Source organism: Acanthaster planci, linkage group LG08 (assembly GCF_054643075.1).
Source record: "Acanthaster planci isolate LZ-2023a linkage group LG08, COTS_SCS, whole genome shotgun sequence".
NCBI classification, from domain to species: Eukaryota; Metazoa; Echinodermata; class Asteroidea; order Valvatida; family Acanthasteridae; genus Acanthaster; species Acanthaster planci.
Window position 1 is genome coordinate 8,683,066 of NC_141784.1, and position 17,690 is coordinate 8,700,755.

Here is a 17,690-nt window from a genome sequence, read left to right on the forward strand (position 1 = left end):
CAAGGCAAGTTTGCATGGGACAGTCTTTGAATTGTGACGTGATATTCCTATCATTTTTTTTGCCAAATCGTCCATATCACTGAGACGCCCGGTTGTTTGTACTCGATCAAGTTTGCAGTTTGTGCTTGCCGCACATGCGGATAGTTCCAAAATAGTTCTTTTGTATGCTGGCAAAAGGGATCGCTTTATAGGGTTTCCTTCATTTCTTATACTTGTCAAAATGGCTGGTAAAGACTTCGCAAGAGCCTTTTTCAGCCTCCTCACGTTAGGTTTGCTCGTGGCCTTATCGGCTGCACAAGGGAGCCCAACAGTCACCGTACAACAAGGCATTCTTGTCGGCACCACTGAGACTTTCCAGGAGTCCCAGTTCATCAACGTGAACAAGACCATCGATGTCTTCAAGGGGATACCGTTCGCTGAGCCGCCTGTGGGGCAGCTGCGATTCAGGCCCCCGGTGGCTAAGGGGCCGTGGGACGGTACGTACGACGCCACGTACTTCCGAGACGCCTGCGTGCAGGACGCGGTACTGCTGCACGGTGCACCGACGAGCGAAGACTGCCTTTATCTCAATATATTTGCACCGAAAACTGCTGTGGTTAGTAATATTTAAGCACTTTACAGGCCTATAGGACAGTGGCGTAGCTAGGATGAGTGGGGGGTGTCAAAGGGATAGAGAGGTCAAAGGGGGCATTGGGAATGTGTGGAGGGGCACGTGCCCCCAGCCCCCCGGCTACGCCACTGCAATAGGATCATTTACAAATAAATCAGTTTTGTGCCTCAAAATTCCGAAAATGCTTTTATGAAATCATGAAATCTATTGTTGAGGTCTTATGAGTAACCACCTGACCGCTGTCCAGCAGTCTCGAGCAACAAAGTCAACCGACAGAAGCACACGTTTTATAACATACCGCCTCGAGCAGAAGCACTCCTTCATCAGTTGAAAAAAAATCATTTTCTCGGTAGTGATTCGACCGTAACCCGTGCATTTCCTAGTCGTTCGTGAACCACCGAAGTTCAGTTCCGACCGAAGGAGCCTCCGCTGCTAAGAAAATAGCGGCCTTCCAAGGGGAGGGTGGCAAGTTGTCTCTTATCGGATACATCTTGCCATTTTTGAAGGAATTGTCCCCTCTCTCGGGGAGGTTGAGGGTCCTTAGATTCTTTCATTGGTGAATAATTGGACAGTTATTCTGTGGAAAAATTCTTCCCTTGACTCAAGACGGATGGTAGCCTATCACCCAGCTTTTCAGGCGCTGCTTGGCTGATACTGTTTTTCATTGGAACTCTTTATGCCTATACCCCGAGTTCGCTTTTTCGAGCCATGGCTTTGCATCTGTTACAGCTGGGCTGCGGCAGGTTACATCACAAGAAGAGTGCCTACATACAAGCCGATGACTGGCGGCTGTATAAGTACATGCAGTAGTGAGTCATGTGTCCCTATCAGTTTGAGTCGCGAGCTGAACCAAGAGAGGGCGCAGTTTTCTTAGCAACGGAGGCTCCTTTTATGAAATGTACGCTTTACGGTCGCATTTCGCTACTATAACAAAATGAGTACTCCCGACCAATATGACTCTTATCAAACGACGAGGGGGTGCTTCTGCTCGAGGTGGATAGTACAGGCTTTTGTGCACAGGTTAAGCACAAACTTAGATCATCTAGAAAGCAGTGTATCGTGATGGAAACGATCTACATGATGTTGTTCGGTGGCGAAGTTTTGGGGCTATGAGTGCCATAGGACGCAACTTGCTGGTTATTGATCCGTTAGTCAGGATGTGTGGAGAAACTAAGTCTACACCAATCAATGAACAAATGAGGTTTCTGTTGACTTCACCTATATCATCAGTTTCAGAAACCTGTCTCCTTTTCACAGCCAGGGGGCGCTGCTGTCATGGTCTGGATACACGGCGGTGGTTTCGTCAGAGGGTCTGCCGTGGAAACAGCTTATAGCGGACAGCGATTGGTTGCAGTAGGTGATGTCATCGTCGTCAGTATTAATTATCGTCTGAACGTATTTGGCTTCCTAACTACAGGTATATGCAGAACAGAATGCTCTGTAAAAAGCTAATGTACCTGCCGGAAAACACCATTCATTTATACTTCCAGCGAAAAGATTACAGCAGAGAGATCTGCTAAAAGTTAGTTCATTAACAACGAAACTCTCAAATATTTGAATATCACGCGTCGGGACGACCAATGATCCTTGATACGGCCTCAATTAATAACAAGTTAAGGCTTAAGTGAAATCATGAACAAAAGGTTTCCGAGTCCCTTTTTTTTCACTCACAAAGCATATAACCTGAAAAGGGGCGATATAAAATTTGTCTGAAAGAGTTTATCTACTTTGGTAACGCACTGCAAGTTGAGACGTGTTTGAAAAGTGGCATATCCAGCGCCGTGGAGGTAGGAGGGGACATGTTGTCACGGGAATATTGAAAGCGCCATCATTCTAGAAATGGTACTACCATGGCCCTTTAAGGGGTAGCGCTTTTTTACAGATGGAAAAATTAGATCGTCGTTTATGAAAAAGTCAATTTTGCCGCCTTGGACGCAAAACGTGGATTTGATTTGAGTAGCGTGTTGGTTTTCATTTTAGATTGTGAAATGGATCTTTGTTAACTTTCATATCAGTAGATCACGATAATACCTTTTCTTTACATCTCCTGAGGAGGAAGCCATGCTCAGGGCTGACGCTGCGGCGAAATGCATTATGAAGTTTGATGTACTCGTACATTTTATGTTCCCATAATTCACAGGTGATGAGACTTTGCCGGGCAACCTTGGACTCCTGGATCAAGTCAAAGCGTTGGAGTGGATCCAAGAGAACATTGGTGGTGAGTCACAACATCTACTGTAGGCAGAAAAAAAATTAAAAAATGTTTTAAATTAACACATGGAATCTCTAGTTATCGAATTCGAGAAGCATTTTTTTTCAAATCACTGGCCGTGGTTTCACCTTGGCCATTTGAATCTGTAATATAACCATCTTTCCGGTGAAAAATTTATGAAAATTCTCCAAGATGAGGCTTCATATAATGCAATTTGATTGAACTAGCAACGTTCTTCGGTCAAAGAGCGGCCTCGTGGACGAGTCAGCTTAACATGTCCAATGGCATTCGTCATTCCAGTCTAAAGACCAGTTTGAAATGGCAAAAACGCCGGAAAGGTTTCTTCAAGACTTATTTCAATAGCTTGACTTGATTTGATTTGTTAGGTTTGTTGTGGACTTGCACTTTCCATTCTTTGCAGGAGTCTCATTATGATAATGATGATGCGGAATTCTGAGAAATCCCGGGGTATAGCGGAAAGAATTTTGTCACCATTCCTGTTGTTAGACCTGTTTGTTTATGTGAAGCCTTCGGCGGTGACACCAACCGTATCACCATCTTTGGCGAGAGTGCAGGATCGTTCAGTGTCAATTTTCATATATTGTCCCAACGTTCTCAGGGCCTGTTCCACCAGGCCATACAACAAGTGAGTATCATTTTGTACCATTACTGACAAACTAGTTTCAGTTACTAAAATGGGACCAATACGGGCGATTGACAATTATGCTTCTCAAAGAGTTTGCAACGCGTTGGAAAATCACAGCGCGCGAAATTTGTTGACCCTTTCCAAACGCAGATTGGGTCGACAAATTTCGCGTATTGTGATTGGTCAACGCGTTGCAAACTCTTGGAGGCGCACTTTTGTGAACGCCCGTATTGAGACTTGGGGAATAAAATATCTGTAAAACAGTCGAAATCTCTATAGTATTTTGTGCCCTTCGATGTTTGGAGTATTCATGTTTTAGTTCTTTCGGTCCCATGCGTACAAATAGCGGTTATGCACGACAGCCATCTTTCCGGTCAGTGCTTTTTTGTTATGGGGGATATGCACAAAAAGTCTACTTGTCACGTGTATCCTTACGGAACAAAAACACTGACCGGGAAGATGGCTGCCTTGCAGAACCTCTATAGATACTCATTCAACTCCCCATCACCATAGTAACGCAGAGAGAATTAAGAATGTTCAAGACTCGGTGTCATTGCTAAACAGAAGAAAAAAACAGACATGTAGTGTAAAATCGATCAGTAGCCGTCCTTGAGTACGTAACAAAGCGCTGCTGTCAATCCTCCAACGGTGGCAGTCTGGTACATTTGATGGAATTTTCTTTTTCTCTCTACTAAATGTGCAAAATTGTTAAACTTTTTCTTTCTAACTCCTGATTACGGCCGACTGGAATAAAATGTGGCACGCGTGCAATTAATTTTTTTTTCACAGTGCGGCTGCACCATGCGTTGGGTTGAATAATTTAATGACACGTGATGGATGATCCACCAATCATACTGACAGGGATTTATTAATTTTTTTAAGTTATGAATACAATTTTAACAATAGCTATTTGAACTTTAAACCTAAACAGGAGAAGAAAACGACCACTTAAAAGATGAGCCTTGTCACTTGTAAAGCTTTACATTTTAATATGGACCTAGGCCCTATGTGGAATTGATGTAGGTGTATGTGGAATTGATGCAGGTGTATGTGGAATTGATGTAGGTGTATGTGGAATTGATGCAGGTGTATGTGGAATTGATGTAGGTGTATGTGGAATTGATGTAGGTGTATGTGGAATTGATGTAGGTGTATGTGGAATTGATGTAGGTGTATGTGGAATTGATGTAGGTGTATGTGGAATTGATGTAGGTGGGTGTCCTTCTAAATCTGGTTGATAAGACTAATGCATTTTGGTGGGAAATCTTTTTCAGAGCGGAACAGTGTTTTCACCACTTGCATTTTCCGAAGACACAGCTATGCTTCGTAGCCAGGCGTTTCGGATCGGGGTGGCGCGGCGCTGGACTGCAGTGCCTCTAGCAGTGTGGCTCTGGTGAATTGCATGAGAGAAAAGAACACGTCAGCACTCTTCGCTGAAACCGGCCCGGTAAAGATTCCTTCCAACATTCATACGTTTTAAAAATGCCACTGTTACAATACACATTACATATATTTTGCCGTTAGAGAAATAAGGCACCTGTGTGTGATATTTATGATTTCATTGATTTGTCATTGTTGCTCTCTGTTCACTCAAGGGTATGCTTCAATCAACTTTCCGTTGGACCGCGGTTGTTGATGGGACTTTTCTGGTGGACACGCCGGCCAATCTCTACGCTACTGGTCGGACCAATCACGTGGAACTTCTCATTGGCACCAACAAAGATGAAGGCACGCCAGCAATCGCGTTCAGTCCACGCTTTGCGAGCTACGCGACCTCCGATGTACCCCCGACCCTCAGCGCACAGGATTTCGACGAACTCGTTTCCGGGGAACTCTCAAGTTTCCTGGGTAACTCAGGATTCACAGAGGAGTTTACTTCTGCAGGCCTTGCACTTTTTAAAACTTAACGTAACAAACTTGATCACAATTTCGTAGTCAGTTTTTGTCCGTCGAAGTGGCTAAAATGTAACCGCAGGGCGCTTTGATAGACTATTAACAGTTGCGTAAATTTGTGGCTGACACTGGGCGGAGATGGGGGGGGGTAACTTAAATACGAGCGATTCACAATAGTGCGCCTTCGAGAGTTTGCAAAGCGTTGGCCAATCACAACGCGCTAAATCTGTCGATCCTTTTGAAACGCACATTAGGTCCACAGTCTGGTTCCTTGCCCAAAGATTCCATGACCGCTCTTGATAAAAAAGTAGGGACAGGCATCACCCACGGATATTAATAAATACATGTACAACGCAAGGGTCAGGGCTCACAAGTTGAGAGCCCAAGTATTTTTTATTTCATCCGTGGCAACATCTCAAAAATGAGGCTTTTCCCATCCAGTGGGCAATAATACCGCAAGTGGATCCCCACTGAGAGCATGTTTCAGGCACAAAGCCTGCAGTGGTCGAAGAAAGTTACAATCTGCATTTCGCCTGGCATTTCGGCCAAGGTGACTTTTCGATTTTCGAATATTGTACGATCAACAGCTGCGTTTAGAATACGGGAGTTTAAGTTCAACAGCTAGTACACCTACCTGACCGGGAATAACCAAACATCAACGGTACCATCCGAACATGCCGAATATTGACAGGACGACTTTGGAATATTTCGGCTATTTCAGGAAAACTGGAGGAATTTCTCCAGTCTTGGTCACGTGGACATTGGGTGATACCGGACCCTTGATTCGTAGAGTAGTCAGAATCATTGGGTCTGGTATCCAGACTTCTTAGGTCGATAGATTTCGCACATTGTGATTGGCCATCGTTTGGCAAACGTTTGGAGGAGCACCGGAAATTTGAAAATTGGCAGCAGGCGCTGTCTATCACGTAACCCTTCACATAAAAATGGCGCATTTGAACCTTTTGTATATTTTCTCTCCTTTTCAGGACTTCTGAATATGAGTCGAAAAAATCTCACCATAAAAAGTATGGGGGCAGTTATCCAATTGATAGCCCACCCCTAGTCAAAAAGTGTGTGTTGGGGGGGGTATATCTCTGTGTCCCGGGGATTGACGCCCCTGCATATAAAAATCATCGTTGCAAGGTATCATGCAACTGACACGGATTTGAAACGATAAATAGATATGTGCACGATGGCGTTGATTTGGTAAGAAAAAAACAACAGTGTTATAGATGATCTCCACCTCTATTCTTTAAATCTACAGGCCTACTTCTGATTCCGTACAATTTCAAGAGAAATTTCAGCTCCTCTTACGTGCAATTTTTCAACCATTTTTGGACCCATTTTCAGGTGGAGACAATGAGCAACTTCAGAACGCTATTTGGATGCAGTACATAGACTGGTCCACAGCTGACTCCGCCGATCATGATTACTTTAGATCGTTCGTGGAATGTGAGACAGATTTCGGCATGGCCTGCGGAACCGACCGTGTTGCGCGCTTCCATTCCCAGGGGGGCGACAGCGTCTTCTTGTATCAGATGACACACGTGCCGTCAGTATCCTTCCTCAGACTTCTCTTTGGAGCCTCTCCACGCTGGCTGGGTAGTACCCACGCCGAAGATCTCTCGTTTGTCTTCGGCCTTCCCTTTGCTCCGGAAACAGAGATGTTATATTCCAATTTCACAGATGATGAAAGGGCACTGTCGGTCAAGTTCATGCAGTTTTGGACCACTTTTGCCAAGACAGGGTGAGTTGACTTTGACAAAAGCTGTCACATTTTCAGTAAAACTAAATTTGGGGTTGAAACAGAGCTAAACAATAAATTATGCGAGTTATATTGCAAAAAACTGACATGTAATCCTGAATTAAAACCGAAAGTTAAAATTTCAGGAAACTTTTCACTGAGTTTAAGCGTTCACATCAAAATGTCACGGGACCGTTTTTATCAACCTTAGTACATGTACCGTAAAATGAGATTGTTATCATCGGTGGACCTTTGATTCTTTCCTAAAATCGTATTTCCAATGCTCCTTTCTGTGGAGAAAAATATGGTCCAAGACTTGGTCAAGCGTCCTCTGCTCTCAGATAGAAATCCCAGTGCGAATGCTACTAGCTCGTCCTCTGCGTCTGAGCGAGATTTCTGGCCTCGGTTCACCGTCCCTGAATTGGAGTACAAGGTGCTCAGCTTGAATCTGACCACATCCAGAGCACTCAAGAGTGACCAGTGTTACTTCTGGAACACCTACGTACCGCAACTCAGGACCATGTTAGGTAAAGAAAGGATATTAAGCTAAGCCTGACTGAAATGACAGTACACCGCAAGGCTGAGAAAGAGTGGATGAGTAACTAATCATGTTTGCCTTTTTTCGGTCTTATGTTTTCAGCTGATCTGGACGTTGCGGAGCGCGAATGGAGACAAGCCTTCAGTACCTGGAAGTACACGGACATGGCAGATTGGAGGAAGGAATTCAGCGAGTACAAAGCAACTAATGTGAATTAATTGCACATCAACTGACAAAGCAGTGCATTGACCTGTGTCGTATGAGATTATCATTAAGGCCAAGTTTAGTTTCAACGCAAACTGGTTATTTTAAGTGAGTGGATAAATTGTTTCACTCTTTCCTCTTTCGTTTGAAAGGACTTTGGGCTGTTTCTAATAAATCCTCTTTGAAAATACCCACTTTGTTCTGTTAATTAAACGATTGCTGTCAGGTTTCCTTTTGCTATTTTCAGTGCACGAAGAAGCCTTTTTTGATATTTTATGCTCTTGAAAGTTTGCCTATTAATTTTATGAGTAAAAGTGTGATGTCATCACGAAAGGAACCTCATCGGTACAACTACATAGATTTCGGTATAAAGGTTTCTGCTTTTGACAACGTTTCCCTTCTTGAGTGATTTGTCACTGTTTAGTGCATGGCCAAGGGCCAGTAAGCCAATTAACTGTTGGCACAAATGCTTTTTAATGGGCTAATTTTGGGTAAACAATTCGTAAAGAAAAAGAAACCTGTCTAGTGAAATAGCGTCATAACAACGCCCCGCTTAGGTTAGAAACAATTGCACATTACATTTTTATGAAACTACATTTCGTGTTTGCTTAGTTACAAAATCATGAGGTGATCAAGCGATATTAATTTATGGTTTGATGACGCCACAGACGTTGGATATTTTCCACGTGATACAGTAGTTAGTATTATTTTTGTGTCGAGTGTGATGTGAATTAAATGAAGAAAATGAAGAAAATTGATCATCTTGAAATTCTCCCTACAATGTTATCTGGGATCATTGTTTTCACACTTCACAACTGCAGGTGTTTTTGGTTCTTGTGCATGAAAGCTACATGGCAAGTAAAATAATTTTAAACTGTCTTTTAGATGTACTGACTCTGATCATGACGGCATCACCCATTGCACTGTCTTCATTTAATATGTCACATTGTACTTGAGGGATCATGCGGTTTTTATTTTCGTGTGAATTTGTATGAAGTGAAATCTTTCTCTATTCTCATTGTCAAGACCTATACTAGATAATCTGTACAGTTCGGTTAGGATGACATTCCTTAGTCAAACTATTTTTGGACATATTATGTTCGCCCCTTCTCCACCCAGTTCCCGACGTTTCATTGTGCTATGCCAACAAAAAGCAAACGAAGTCTTTAATTCGCTGCTGTAAGCTAACAGTTACTAATCTCAGCGTTCGGTATGAACCAGGAACAGACGCGAATCCAACTGTTATCCCCCAAAGGGGGGTAGGTCCCCCAAACGAAGGTGAAACTTGAACGTACCAACTTTTTTTCTCATCTGGCTGAAATGACCAGTAAAGAGCACAAGAAAGGTACAAAATGGGGCCACCGGCAACACCTTCCCCCCGTCCGTTACCACCAGGGCACTTGTCCCTTCGGGGACTCTCCATTATGACCCCCATCGACCGACATGACTTGACAAAACTTTCGCTACTGAACAAACACGTGAATATTCATGTTGCCTTTAGAACCGGTCGACAAACATTCCAATGGTTAATATTTGCCCGAGGGTTAGAAATCGATGATGCATTCTCCGTTCCACAAAATACGTCCTGGCGCTCAGTTTCTGAATGGCCTCTCGCGAAAGTGGTCGCCTTACTAATCTCTCGGCAATCATGAGTTCCTTGCAATTGGGGATACGGGCGCTGGTCGCTCTCTGTACGTTTGTGGCCCTGTCGGGTGCTCAAGATCATCCCACTGTTACCGTACAACAAGGGGTTCTGGTTGGAACAACCGAGACCTTCCAGGAGTCCCGGTTCATCAACGTGAACAAGGACGTCGATGTCTTCAAAGGGATACCGTTCGCTGAGCCGCCCGTGGGGCCTCTGCGATTCAGGCATCCGGTGGCTAAAGAGCCATGGGACGGTACTTACAACGCCACGTACTTCAGAGATGCTTGTATTCAGGACCCGGCGCAGTTATTCGGTGCATCAAGCAGTGAAGACTGCCTTCATCTCAATATCTATGCACCGAAACCAGCCGTGGTGAGTACTTCTGCTTTCAGGCCAGTGATCATTCTAGAACATGAATAATAATAACAAATAATAAAAAAGCAAACATATTACCCCATAAAGACATTAAAACTTAGCATTAAAAAAGACAGGGCTAAGAAAAACACAGTGAAAGGCTGCCTCAAAGACCAAAAAAGGGAATTCAAACACTGTCGCCAAAAGGGCGTGTCTCTCCATAATGTCCCCTCGTAACCAGCAACACAAACAAAGAACAACTTAAGATCAGGCCCTGCTACCCTTAGGCTGGATGCCGACTTCCTTTATAGACTTAAATGTTAATGCTCTTTGTGGTCACGACGCCTAGTTACCTAGCAGAGAAGATTGCTGAAACCAGTTAAAAGACAAACAGGTGGCATGATATTTTTCTTTGCTAGCCTCACTTTTGCTAAGTGGTTTTGCTTTCTTTACAGAGCAGATTTGAGTGCAGTAATGCAATACAATGAAACTTGCCCAAGGAGCGCTTGACTTAAACAGCGATTAATATTCATTCTCACTGTTATCTTTTCCAATGGACCTCTTTTGTCGGGCAACATATTTACATTTTAAAGAAAAAGTTTCTCATAAGTGACATAGAAGAAAAACTTCGGTAAGGTTCATCTACAAAATGGTTTTTTTTTTGGTGCTGGAAACTTGTCTCTTTTTTCACAGCCAGGTGGCGCTGCTGTTATGGTCTGGATACACGGCGGAGGTTTCACTGCGGGATCTGCTGTCCTGGCAACTTATTCGGGGCTACCATTGGTTTCTGTTGGTGATGTCATTGTCGTCACCATTAATTATCGTCTGAACGTATTTGGTTTTCTGACAACAGGTATGCCTCGGAATCGTCATTTAGACTGAATAAGATTAAAATGTCAGAGGAAGAAAATTGTTGTGTTTTCTTTCGATTTGATCATAGAGGGCACATTGAAAATCATTTTCATGTGTGCATGTTCTTCATCGGTGTCCTGCTGATGATTTCTTTGACAGAAATAAAAGTGCGAAAATCTCCTAAATCTACTATTTGATTTATGACAAATAGGTATTGTTATGAATGTCTATTATTCACAGGTGGTGAGGCTTTGCCAGGCAACCTTGGGCTCCTGGATCAAGTCAAAGCGTTGGAGTGGATCAAAGAGAACATTGGTGGTGAGTCCGAAATCCAATTTGAAGGCCAGTAAAATGGCTCGAGTGGTCTCTGTTATCTGGCTTCGGCTTAAAATGACATGAACGTGCATGCTTTGGGGAGGCCTCCGAAATGCTCACTGACGTGCCTCATTTTTTTTTCAAGCCGTCTGGCACAGTTATAATGACAGCAAGAGACTGCTCTGGTAGGAATTAACTGTCACGAGTTTGCGTCCTTAACCCATTCGCCACTTGAATTCAAGGGCCATATTCCAAATCTGGGCTTATTGTAGTTTTCTATTACACCAGCCAAGGAATCGTACTTACATTTATTGACAGATACATTACCGCAAAACAGATCTTAATTCTGGGGGTTTCAGTCCACGAGGCTCAGTAACGATGGTGCTAGCGTTAGGCCGGGGGAACAACGGTAGGCATTGGAAAGAAGATTCTATCGTCTTTTTCTATCTCTTCCTACAGCCTTTGGCGGAGACAGCAACCGTATCACCATCTTCGGTGAGAGCGCTGGAGCTGCCAGCGTTAGTTATCACCTACTCTCCTCGCACTCCAATGGTCTTTTCAACCGAGCTGTACTACAGGTGAGCTTCCTTTGGCTGATTACTGGAAACATTTCGACATTTGCTCTGCAGCTATCACAAAAAAAGCATCACTTTAAATCAAACAAAAAAGCAACAAAATTAGGGATCCACATAAGGTTAGACAGACTTATGAACCGATCAAAATGTAATTTCTGATGTAGCTCTTAGCTGCTGTCGTTTTGCACGTTTTGCGACTAGCAGTGTCCTCAGTGGCTTCGTGAAATTGACTCCTAGTGTCTCACCTGATTATAACGAAATGTTTTCAGAGTGGCACAGCATTTGCACCGTGGGCATTTACCGACAACAGAGACATGCCTCGCCAGCAGATCTCAGACTTAGGGGAGAAGCTAGGCTGTAGCACGGCCGAGGGCGAGACTCTGGTGCAATGCCTGAGAGATAAGGACGCCTTAGCTCTCTTCGGAGGAATAGACCTGGTAATTAGTCTTCTTTTGATCTACCCTTTTGCTTCATTATTTTGTGCCGCCAAAGGCTGATGGGGGGGGCAACGATCGAGGCTGGAAAAAAGTGAGAGAAATGCGTTTGTTGGGTCCATTTTGTTCCCATTCTTTCTGAATTAGAGTAAAAGAAGTTGCATCGCTGAAAGCCATAAAAGTTGGAATGAAAGACATATTCCTAATGTCGGCCCATCAACCCCCGAAAAAAAATTGTCCGCTTAAAATTTGGTTGTAAGGTAACTATAGTAACATTTCATGGTGTGTGCTTTGTCGAAAACAGATGGTGCACGGTTGATCTTTTGGGACCTGTTTGTTTCATATATCCATTAAGTGGGTTCTTGTGTCAGTGAACCAACGACAGATTACTGATCGCCATCCGGATCCGCGTGAAACAAAAGACCCCATAAGTTCTGCTTCTTTCAACCCCCTGTTACCTAATTCTAGTTAACCTTCCGCTCGTTCGTGGTGGTTGACGGGACCTTTTTAGTGGACACACCGGCCAACCTCTACGCTACCGGTCGGTACAACCATGCGGACGTTCTCCTTGGCACAATGAAGGATGAAGGCACACTGCCCCTCCTCTACCTTCCAAACATTGAGAGTTACCTGACCTCAGAGGTAGCCCCCACTTTCAGGAGACAGGATTTCGATGACATTGTCTCTTTTGAGCTCTCAAGCTTCTTAGGTAAGAATCTGAATGCAGCTGAAAAGTACTTGCAGTGCTAAAAATCATCCGAAACTGTACTCGTATAACCCGAAAAGGGGCTTTTTATCTAAAATAAATAAACAAGCAAACAAATAAACGACAGGCAAACAAACAGACAAATAAACAGACAGGTAAACATATATAATACAAACTGCTGCAGACTGCTCGATGGCTACAGTGAACTAAAATACAAGTCACAAACGTAGGAGGGGCTCGATCCAGTGGCTTATCCAGCTTTTGGTGTCAGGGTTGGGAAAATTCAAAAGCAAATGCGTTTCCAGGCTCATTCAACGTGGTGTTTGGGGGGGGGAACAAAATCAAAAGCCTTACTCACCGTCCCGACATCCTTGCTTTTATTTACTGGTGTTGTTTTCTTAGGGATTTGGTGCTAATATTTGATAAAGAAAATTTCAAATACTTTCTTTCCCATCCTTTGTTAAAAAAAAATCAGCAAACATTTCAGTCGGAGGGCAAGTTGTCCCCCTGCCCCCCCCACTGGATACCGGTACGCCACTGTTTCGATCCTTGCAGAATATTTCTCAAAGGAAAAACGATAAGTGGACAGAGACAAACAAGCAAGCGGGAAATCAACGAAATATGCACGAATGCAAAAGGACAACGAGAAAGCTGGTGGCTGGATAAGGGGATAAACACAAACAAACAGCCCAACAAGCAAACAAACATGCAGGCGAGTGAGCAAAAAATTAAGCCTGCCCGCTTGTTTGTTTCTAAGTTTTACATTACGCTTCACTGGAAATCTTTCCCTTCTCAGGTGGAAATAATGAACAACTTCACAACGCGATCCGAATGAAGTACACAGACTGGTCCCGAGCTGACTACGATGATTACGATTACTTCCGATCGTACGTGGAATACGCAACAGACTACAACTTCGCCTGTGGGACCGACCAAGTAGCACGCTTCCATTTCCAGGGGGGCGACAATGTCTTCTTATATCAGATGACACACGTCCCGTCGGTGTCAATCTTCAGCTTCTTTTTTGGAGACAGCATACAGTGGCTCGGTAGCGGCCATGGCGAAGATATTCCTTTTGTCTTCGGCTCGTCCCTCAGTCCGGAACTTGGGCCGCTGTTTACCGCCTTAACAGATGAAGAAAGAATGTTGTCGGTCGAATTCATGAGATTCTGGACAACTTTCGCGAAGACTGGGTGAGCGAACGATATTTTTTTCATAAAAAACATGAGGGCGTGCTGCCATTAACTTGTTGGCTCGTACCAATCATCCGGCAAGGGTCATAGCGACTATTTAATTAATTATTGAGTATAACGGGCTCCGTGGAGAACGCTAGAGTCTAGAACTTTTTTTTTCTTTACAAACACTGGCTGCCATTTTATACGGGAAAGTCAAAATTGTGGAGAAAGTTCACCTTTGGTTGGCAACATCTTGTGCCAAATGCAGAATGTTGCCTTCATGTCTTCAATGGTGGGCATTTTCATGCAGTATTTTCTTATCATATTGTGTTTTTATATTCGTTGTTTTGGACTCACGGCTATGCAGCTTTCGTTGCTTGCTTTTCACAGTCCCTGACGGTTCAATGGCACCCGCCCTTTGTAGAAAATAACGATGTGTCTTCTTTTAATCAACAGAAACCCGAGCTCTGGGATTTCTCCGTTCGCGCGAGATTTCTGGCCTCGGTTCACCGTCCCTGAGTTGGAGTACAAGGTGCTCAGCTTAAATCTGACCACATCCAGAGCACTCAAGAGTGACCAGTGTTACTTCTGGAATACCTACGTACCGCAGCTCAGGACCATGTTAGGTATTGGAACAGTAATGTCTCACTCAGTCATTCCAGCTCATTGTGTCTGGTCCCCCAGTAAATCTCAACTTCATCACGATATGACTAAGCGTTCGGTAATCTTGTCTAATCTGAATAATCACTGGTTTCAATGGCATTTTCGAAATCGCTGTCGTTGCGTAAGATATCGAGCCTGATGATAGTTTTCACCATGGATCCGATGGATCCGAATTGCACCGAACGTTTTTGAACATTTTGCACTTACATTTTAAAACGATACCATCAGCTTACATCACTTTAGCAGCCACATTAGCCAAGGAGGAAAGTGGAGAGTGGCAGAATACAATCGGCGGGAGCTTTAAAAGCAACACTTGGGCCGTGATAGAAGCCAAATCGAGCCACAATATAGATTAAAAACTACAACATTGGGACAGCGAAAATAGATCACATGTGAAAACAGTGAGACAGTGAAAAAGACGAAAAAAGCATCGAATCTTGCTGTTTAAATACATCGAAAATCGACTCTTGTCTTTCGATTGTCTCCATAGGGTAATCAGTGAATCTACCTGGATAAAACAAACATGCCCTTCTACAGCGGGTTGCCTAAAACCTAGCTGCTTACCTGAAATCCAGACCGTGCATTCCGAGTGCTCAGATTGGGAGTCGATTGTAACCATTCATTTTTACCTTCATGTCTTTCTTCAATCTGTTTCACAGCCGATCTGGACGTTGCGGAGCGTGAATGGAGACAAGCCTTCAGTACATGGAAGTACACGGACCTGGCAGATTGGAGGAAGGGATTCACCGAGTATAAAGCAATTAACATGAATTAATGGGAAACCTTCAAGTATATAGGGACGAACCTTTTCAGTTGAGGTATACCTATCAGGTCCCGATTTAGTTCAAACACGTTTGTTTAGGGCGATTAGATTTGTTCTTTTTGCTTTTACTTCTTCAATGTTTGTATGATTTAACTTTTAATGACGTAATCATCCCATAATACAGGTACTCGTATGATTCATTCATATTATTCATACCCGAGATTGATCATTTAGAAGCTTTTAATTTCAAGAGGTTTTGTTTCAATGACACAACATCCAAAATAGCGAACCTTGTATTGAGAGAGATGAAATTACACACTTGATGAGTATACCTGCGTTTGGGATTAGTTATAGGATCAATTCAGTAACTAGGAACTTACGATTATTTAGTAACCTTTCTTTCCTTAGACGTCACGAAAATTTTATTTCACTGTGTATTTCCTAACAGCTTGAGCGTTTAGTATTTTATCTGGTACACTTTTTTACTATTTAGGAATAAAATCATTTTGAATAAATAGAAACTGATGAGGTAATGGGCATAAAGAAGGGGGAAGCTAGAACATCCGGAAAATGAGGATGACGAAAAAAATCTTGTTCTGGGGGTTGAGATTACTCGTGTGGCTTAAAAGTTCCCTCGATATAGTCGTGGAGCATTTACAACGTCTTAAATCTGTACTGGCGTAGTTATGACGCTATTTTTACGGTAACAGAAAGAAACACCACTGTTTGTAAAACTTAATCAACGAAGAGCAAATGCAAAGGACACAACTTAAAAAAAAAACATTTGGGGGTAAGCCCTGAAGTGTATGATCATTCGGTAGACGGCACCGAAGGGTGCAACCTTGTATTTGGGCCAGAAATATGTCCGCCGAGCTCATTAATAAAAGATTCTATATTAGAGGGTCTTGAGAGCCATGGAACTGGGGAATTGAAGAAATATGAGACTGAACCTCTGGGCCGGACTCAGGGCTTCCAATTCTGAGCAATTTGGATGCAATCGGGTCCGAAAGTGGCCCTATTTGAGCCATTTTGCAGAGGGATTGTTTTTCAAAATGGCTACTTTTCTGGACTCCCAGGGACATTTTCTTCATTTCAAGGGCGGTCTGCTCCTGGTGAAAATTTCTCAAAATTCATTGGTCAACCCCCCGAAAATTAAAGGGAAATGAAAGAGGACATGTGGAACATCATTTTTCTGTGCACTCTGAACACCTGTGAGAGTTGTGAGTATTTTTAAAATATTTGTGAAGTATGGGGATTTATCACTGCTGTTCATGGGAATTTATTTGTAGTGGTGCACCCCGAAGGCCTGTATCAGGTTTCATGCAATGAAGTCATCATGAAGACTGCAGTCGCGTGTTAAGATCACATGCGTGGGCGTAAAAACAGAAAAACGACTGAAGGCCGTTGCAGGCCACGACCCTGTGTAAAGAGTGACGAAGCTTTTATTCTGCGATCTTTCTAAAAGTGTTCAGTTACGTCACGGGTAATCCTGTGCAAACAGGATTTTGGGAGTCTGTACATAAAGACGCCGGTATCATATGAAGCAAACTATGAGACAGAGAGAACCGCCCCCCCCCCGCATTTGTGCTGGTCATTGTTATACTGGTACCACGGGAATTCTTTTCAGATATCTGGGGGGACGTGTTAAGTGACAATTGGCTGGAGTGTGCATAGGATTGGACTTGTTGGGGGGGGTACCCCTCTGTCCCATTTCGTGCCTGGTATAGCCGGTATGGCACTGTGTCAAAGGTCAGGCAAATTTACAAATAGACGATCTGTGCACGGAATTCTGTGCTAAGATATCACATACAAAGGCGTATTATCGAATTGTAAATTGAGGGCGGACAAACTGCATGATGGCGAAAGCCAGTCTGTAAAGAAACCTGAGCGATTTTCAAAGACAACGCGCTGAGACAATACTTTTTGGCCAACATTCTCGTTAGGTATGCTTTCATGGAGCAAACGGTCTCGTGTTTTCAAGTCATGGACTAGCTGACATGGTCTAAAACTTTATGAGTTCGATTCTTCCTTTGGGCTGCCATTATCCATGTTTTGGCCTTTTTAACTTCATACTAATTATAAGTCGCGACTCGTGATAGCGGCTATTACCAGCCCTTTTATATTTAGGCAAACAATCTAAAAATTAATGTTTTTTGAAATCACTTTTCAATAAGAAACTCGTAAGATTTCCCTTGCAACAAATGTGCATAAAACCAAGGCAATCGTTTATTTTGTAAACCAAGCACTTTGCAAGGCTAAGAGTTAAGTTCACGGCATCCCTAACCAAGCTCAGCAAAATAAAATAATGTTTACTGCTGGGTTAGCACCGTCTGCTCATAAAACATTCAAATCCATCCATGA

At 43.3% G+C, this 17,690-nt stretch overlaps 1 protein-coding gene and 1 pseudogene across 2 annotated transcripts; both read left to right on the forward strand.

Annotated features, from left to right (window-relative positions):
• Positions 1 to 149: 149 nt before the first annotated feature.
• On the forward strand, positions 150 to 8,088 carry LOC110987297 (cholinesterase-like; annotated as a pseudogene). The gene is made up of 9 exons (XR_015426242.1): positions 150 to 595; positions 1,868 to 2,027; positions 2,751 to 2,828; positions 3,350 to 3,468; positions 4,743 to 4,900; positions 5,064 to 5,316; positions 6,712 to 7,108; positions 7,451 to 7,632; positions 7,746 to 8,088. The product of XR_015426242.1 is annotated as a cholinesterase-like (transcript).
• A 1,326-nt stretch (positions 8,089 to 9,414) lies between these two features.
• On the forward strand, positions 9,415 to 16,586 carry LOC110987307 (cholinesterase-like). Its single transcript, XM_022249920.2, has 9 exons — positions 9,415 to 9,864; positions 10,540 to 10,699; positions 10,939 to 11,016; positions 11,473 to 11,591; positions 11,858 to 12,025; positions 12,491 to 12,731; positions 13,525 to 13,921; positions 14,360 to 14,529; positions 15,226 to 16,586. Exons 1-9 carry the CDS (start codon positions 9,451 to 9,453, stop codon positions 15,339 to 15,341), a joined length of 1,863 nt encoding a protein of 620 aa, XP_022105612.2. The 5' UTR covers positions 9,415 to 9,450; the 3' UTR covers positions 15,342 to 16,586.
• Positions 16,587 to 17,690: the final 1,104 nt, after the last annotated feature.

Excerpts from the sequence above, each read along its gene's own strand:
- LOC110987307 (XM_022249920.2), top strand. The coding sequence starts at position 9,451 with ATGGCCTCTCGCGAAAGTGGTCGCCTTACTAATCTCTCGGCAATCATG. Across the intron at positions 10,700-10,938 it reads ATTTGGTTTTCTGACAACAG|GTGGTGAGGCTTTGCCAGGC; the intron begins GTATGCCTCGGA and ends TATTATTCACAG. Across the intron at positions 11,017-11,472 it reads GATCAAAGAGAACATTGGTG|CCTTTGGCGGAGACAGCAAC; the intron begins GTGAGTCCGAAA and ends CTCTTCCTACAG.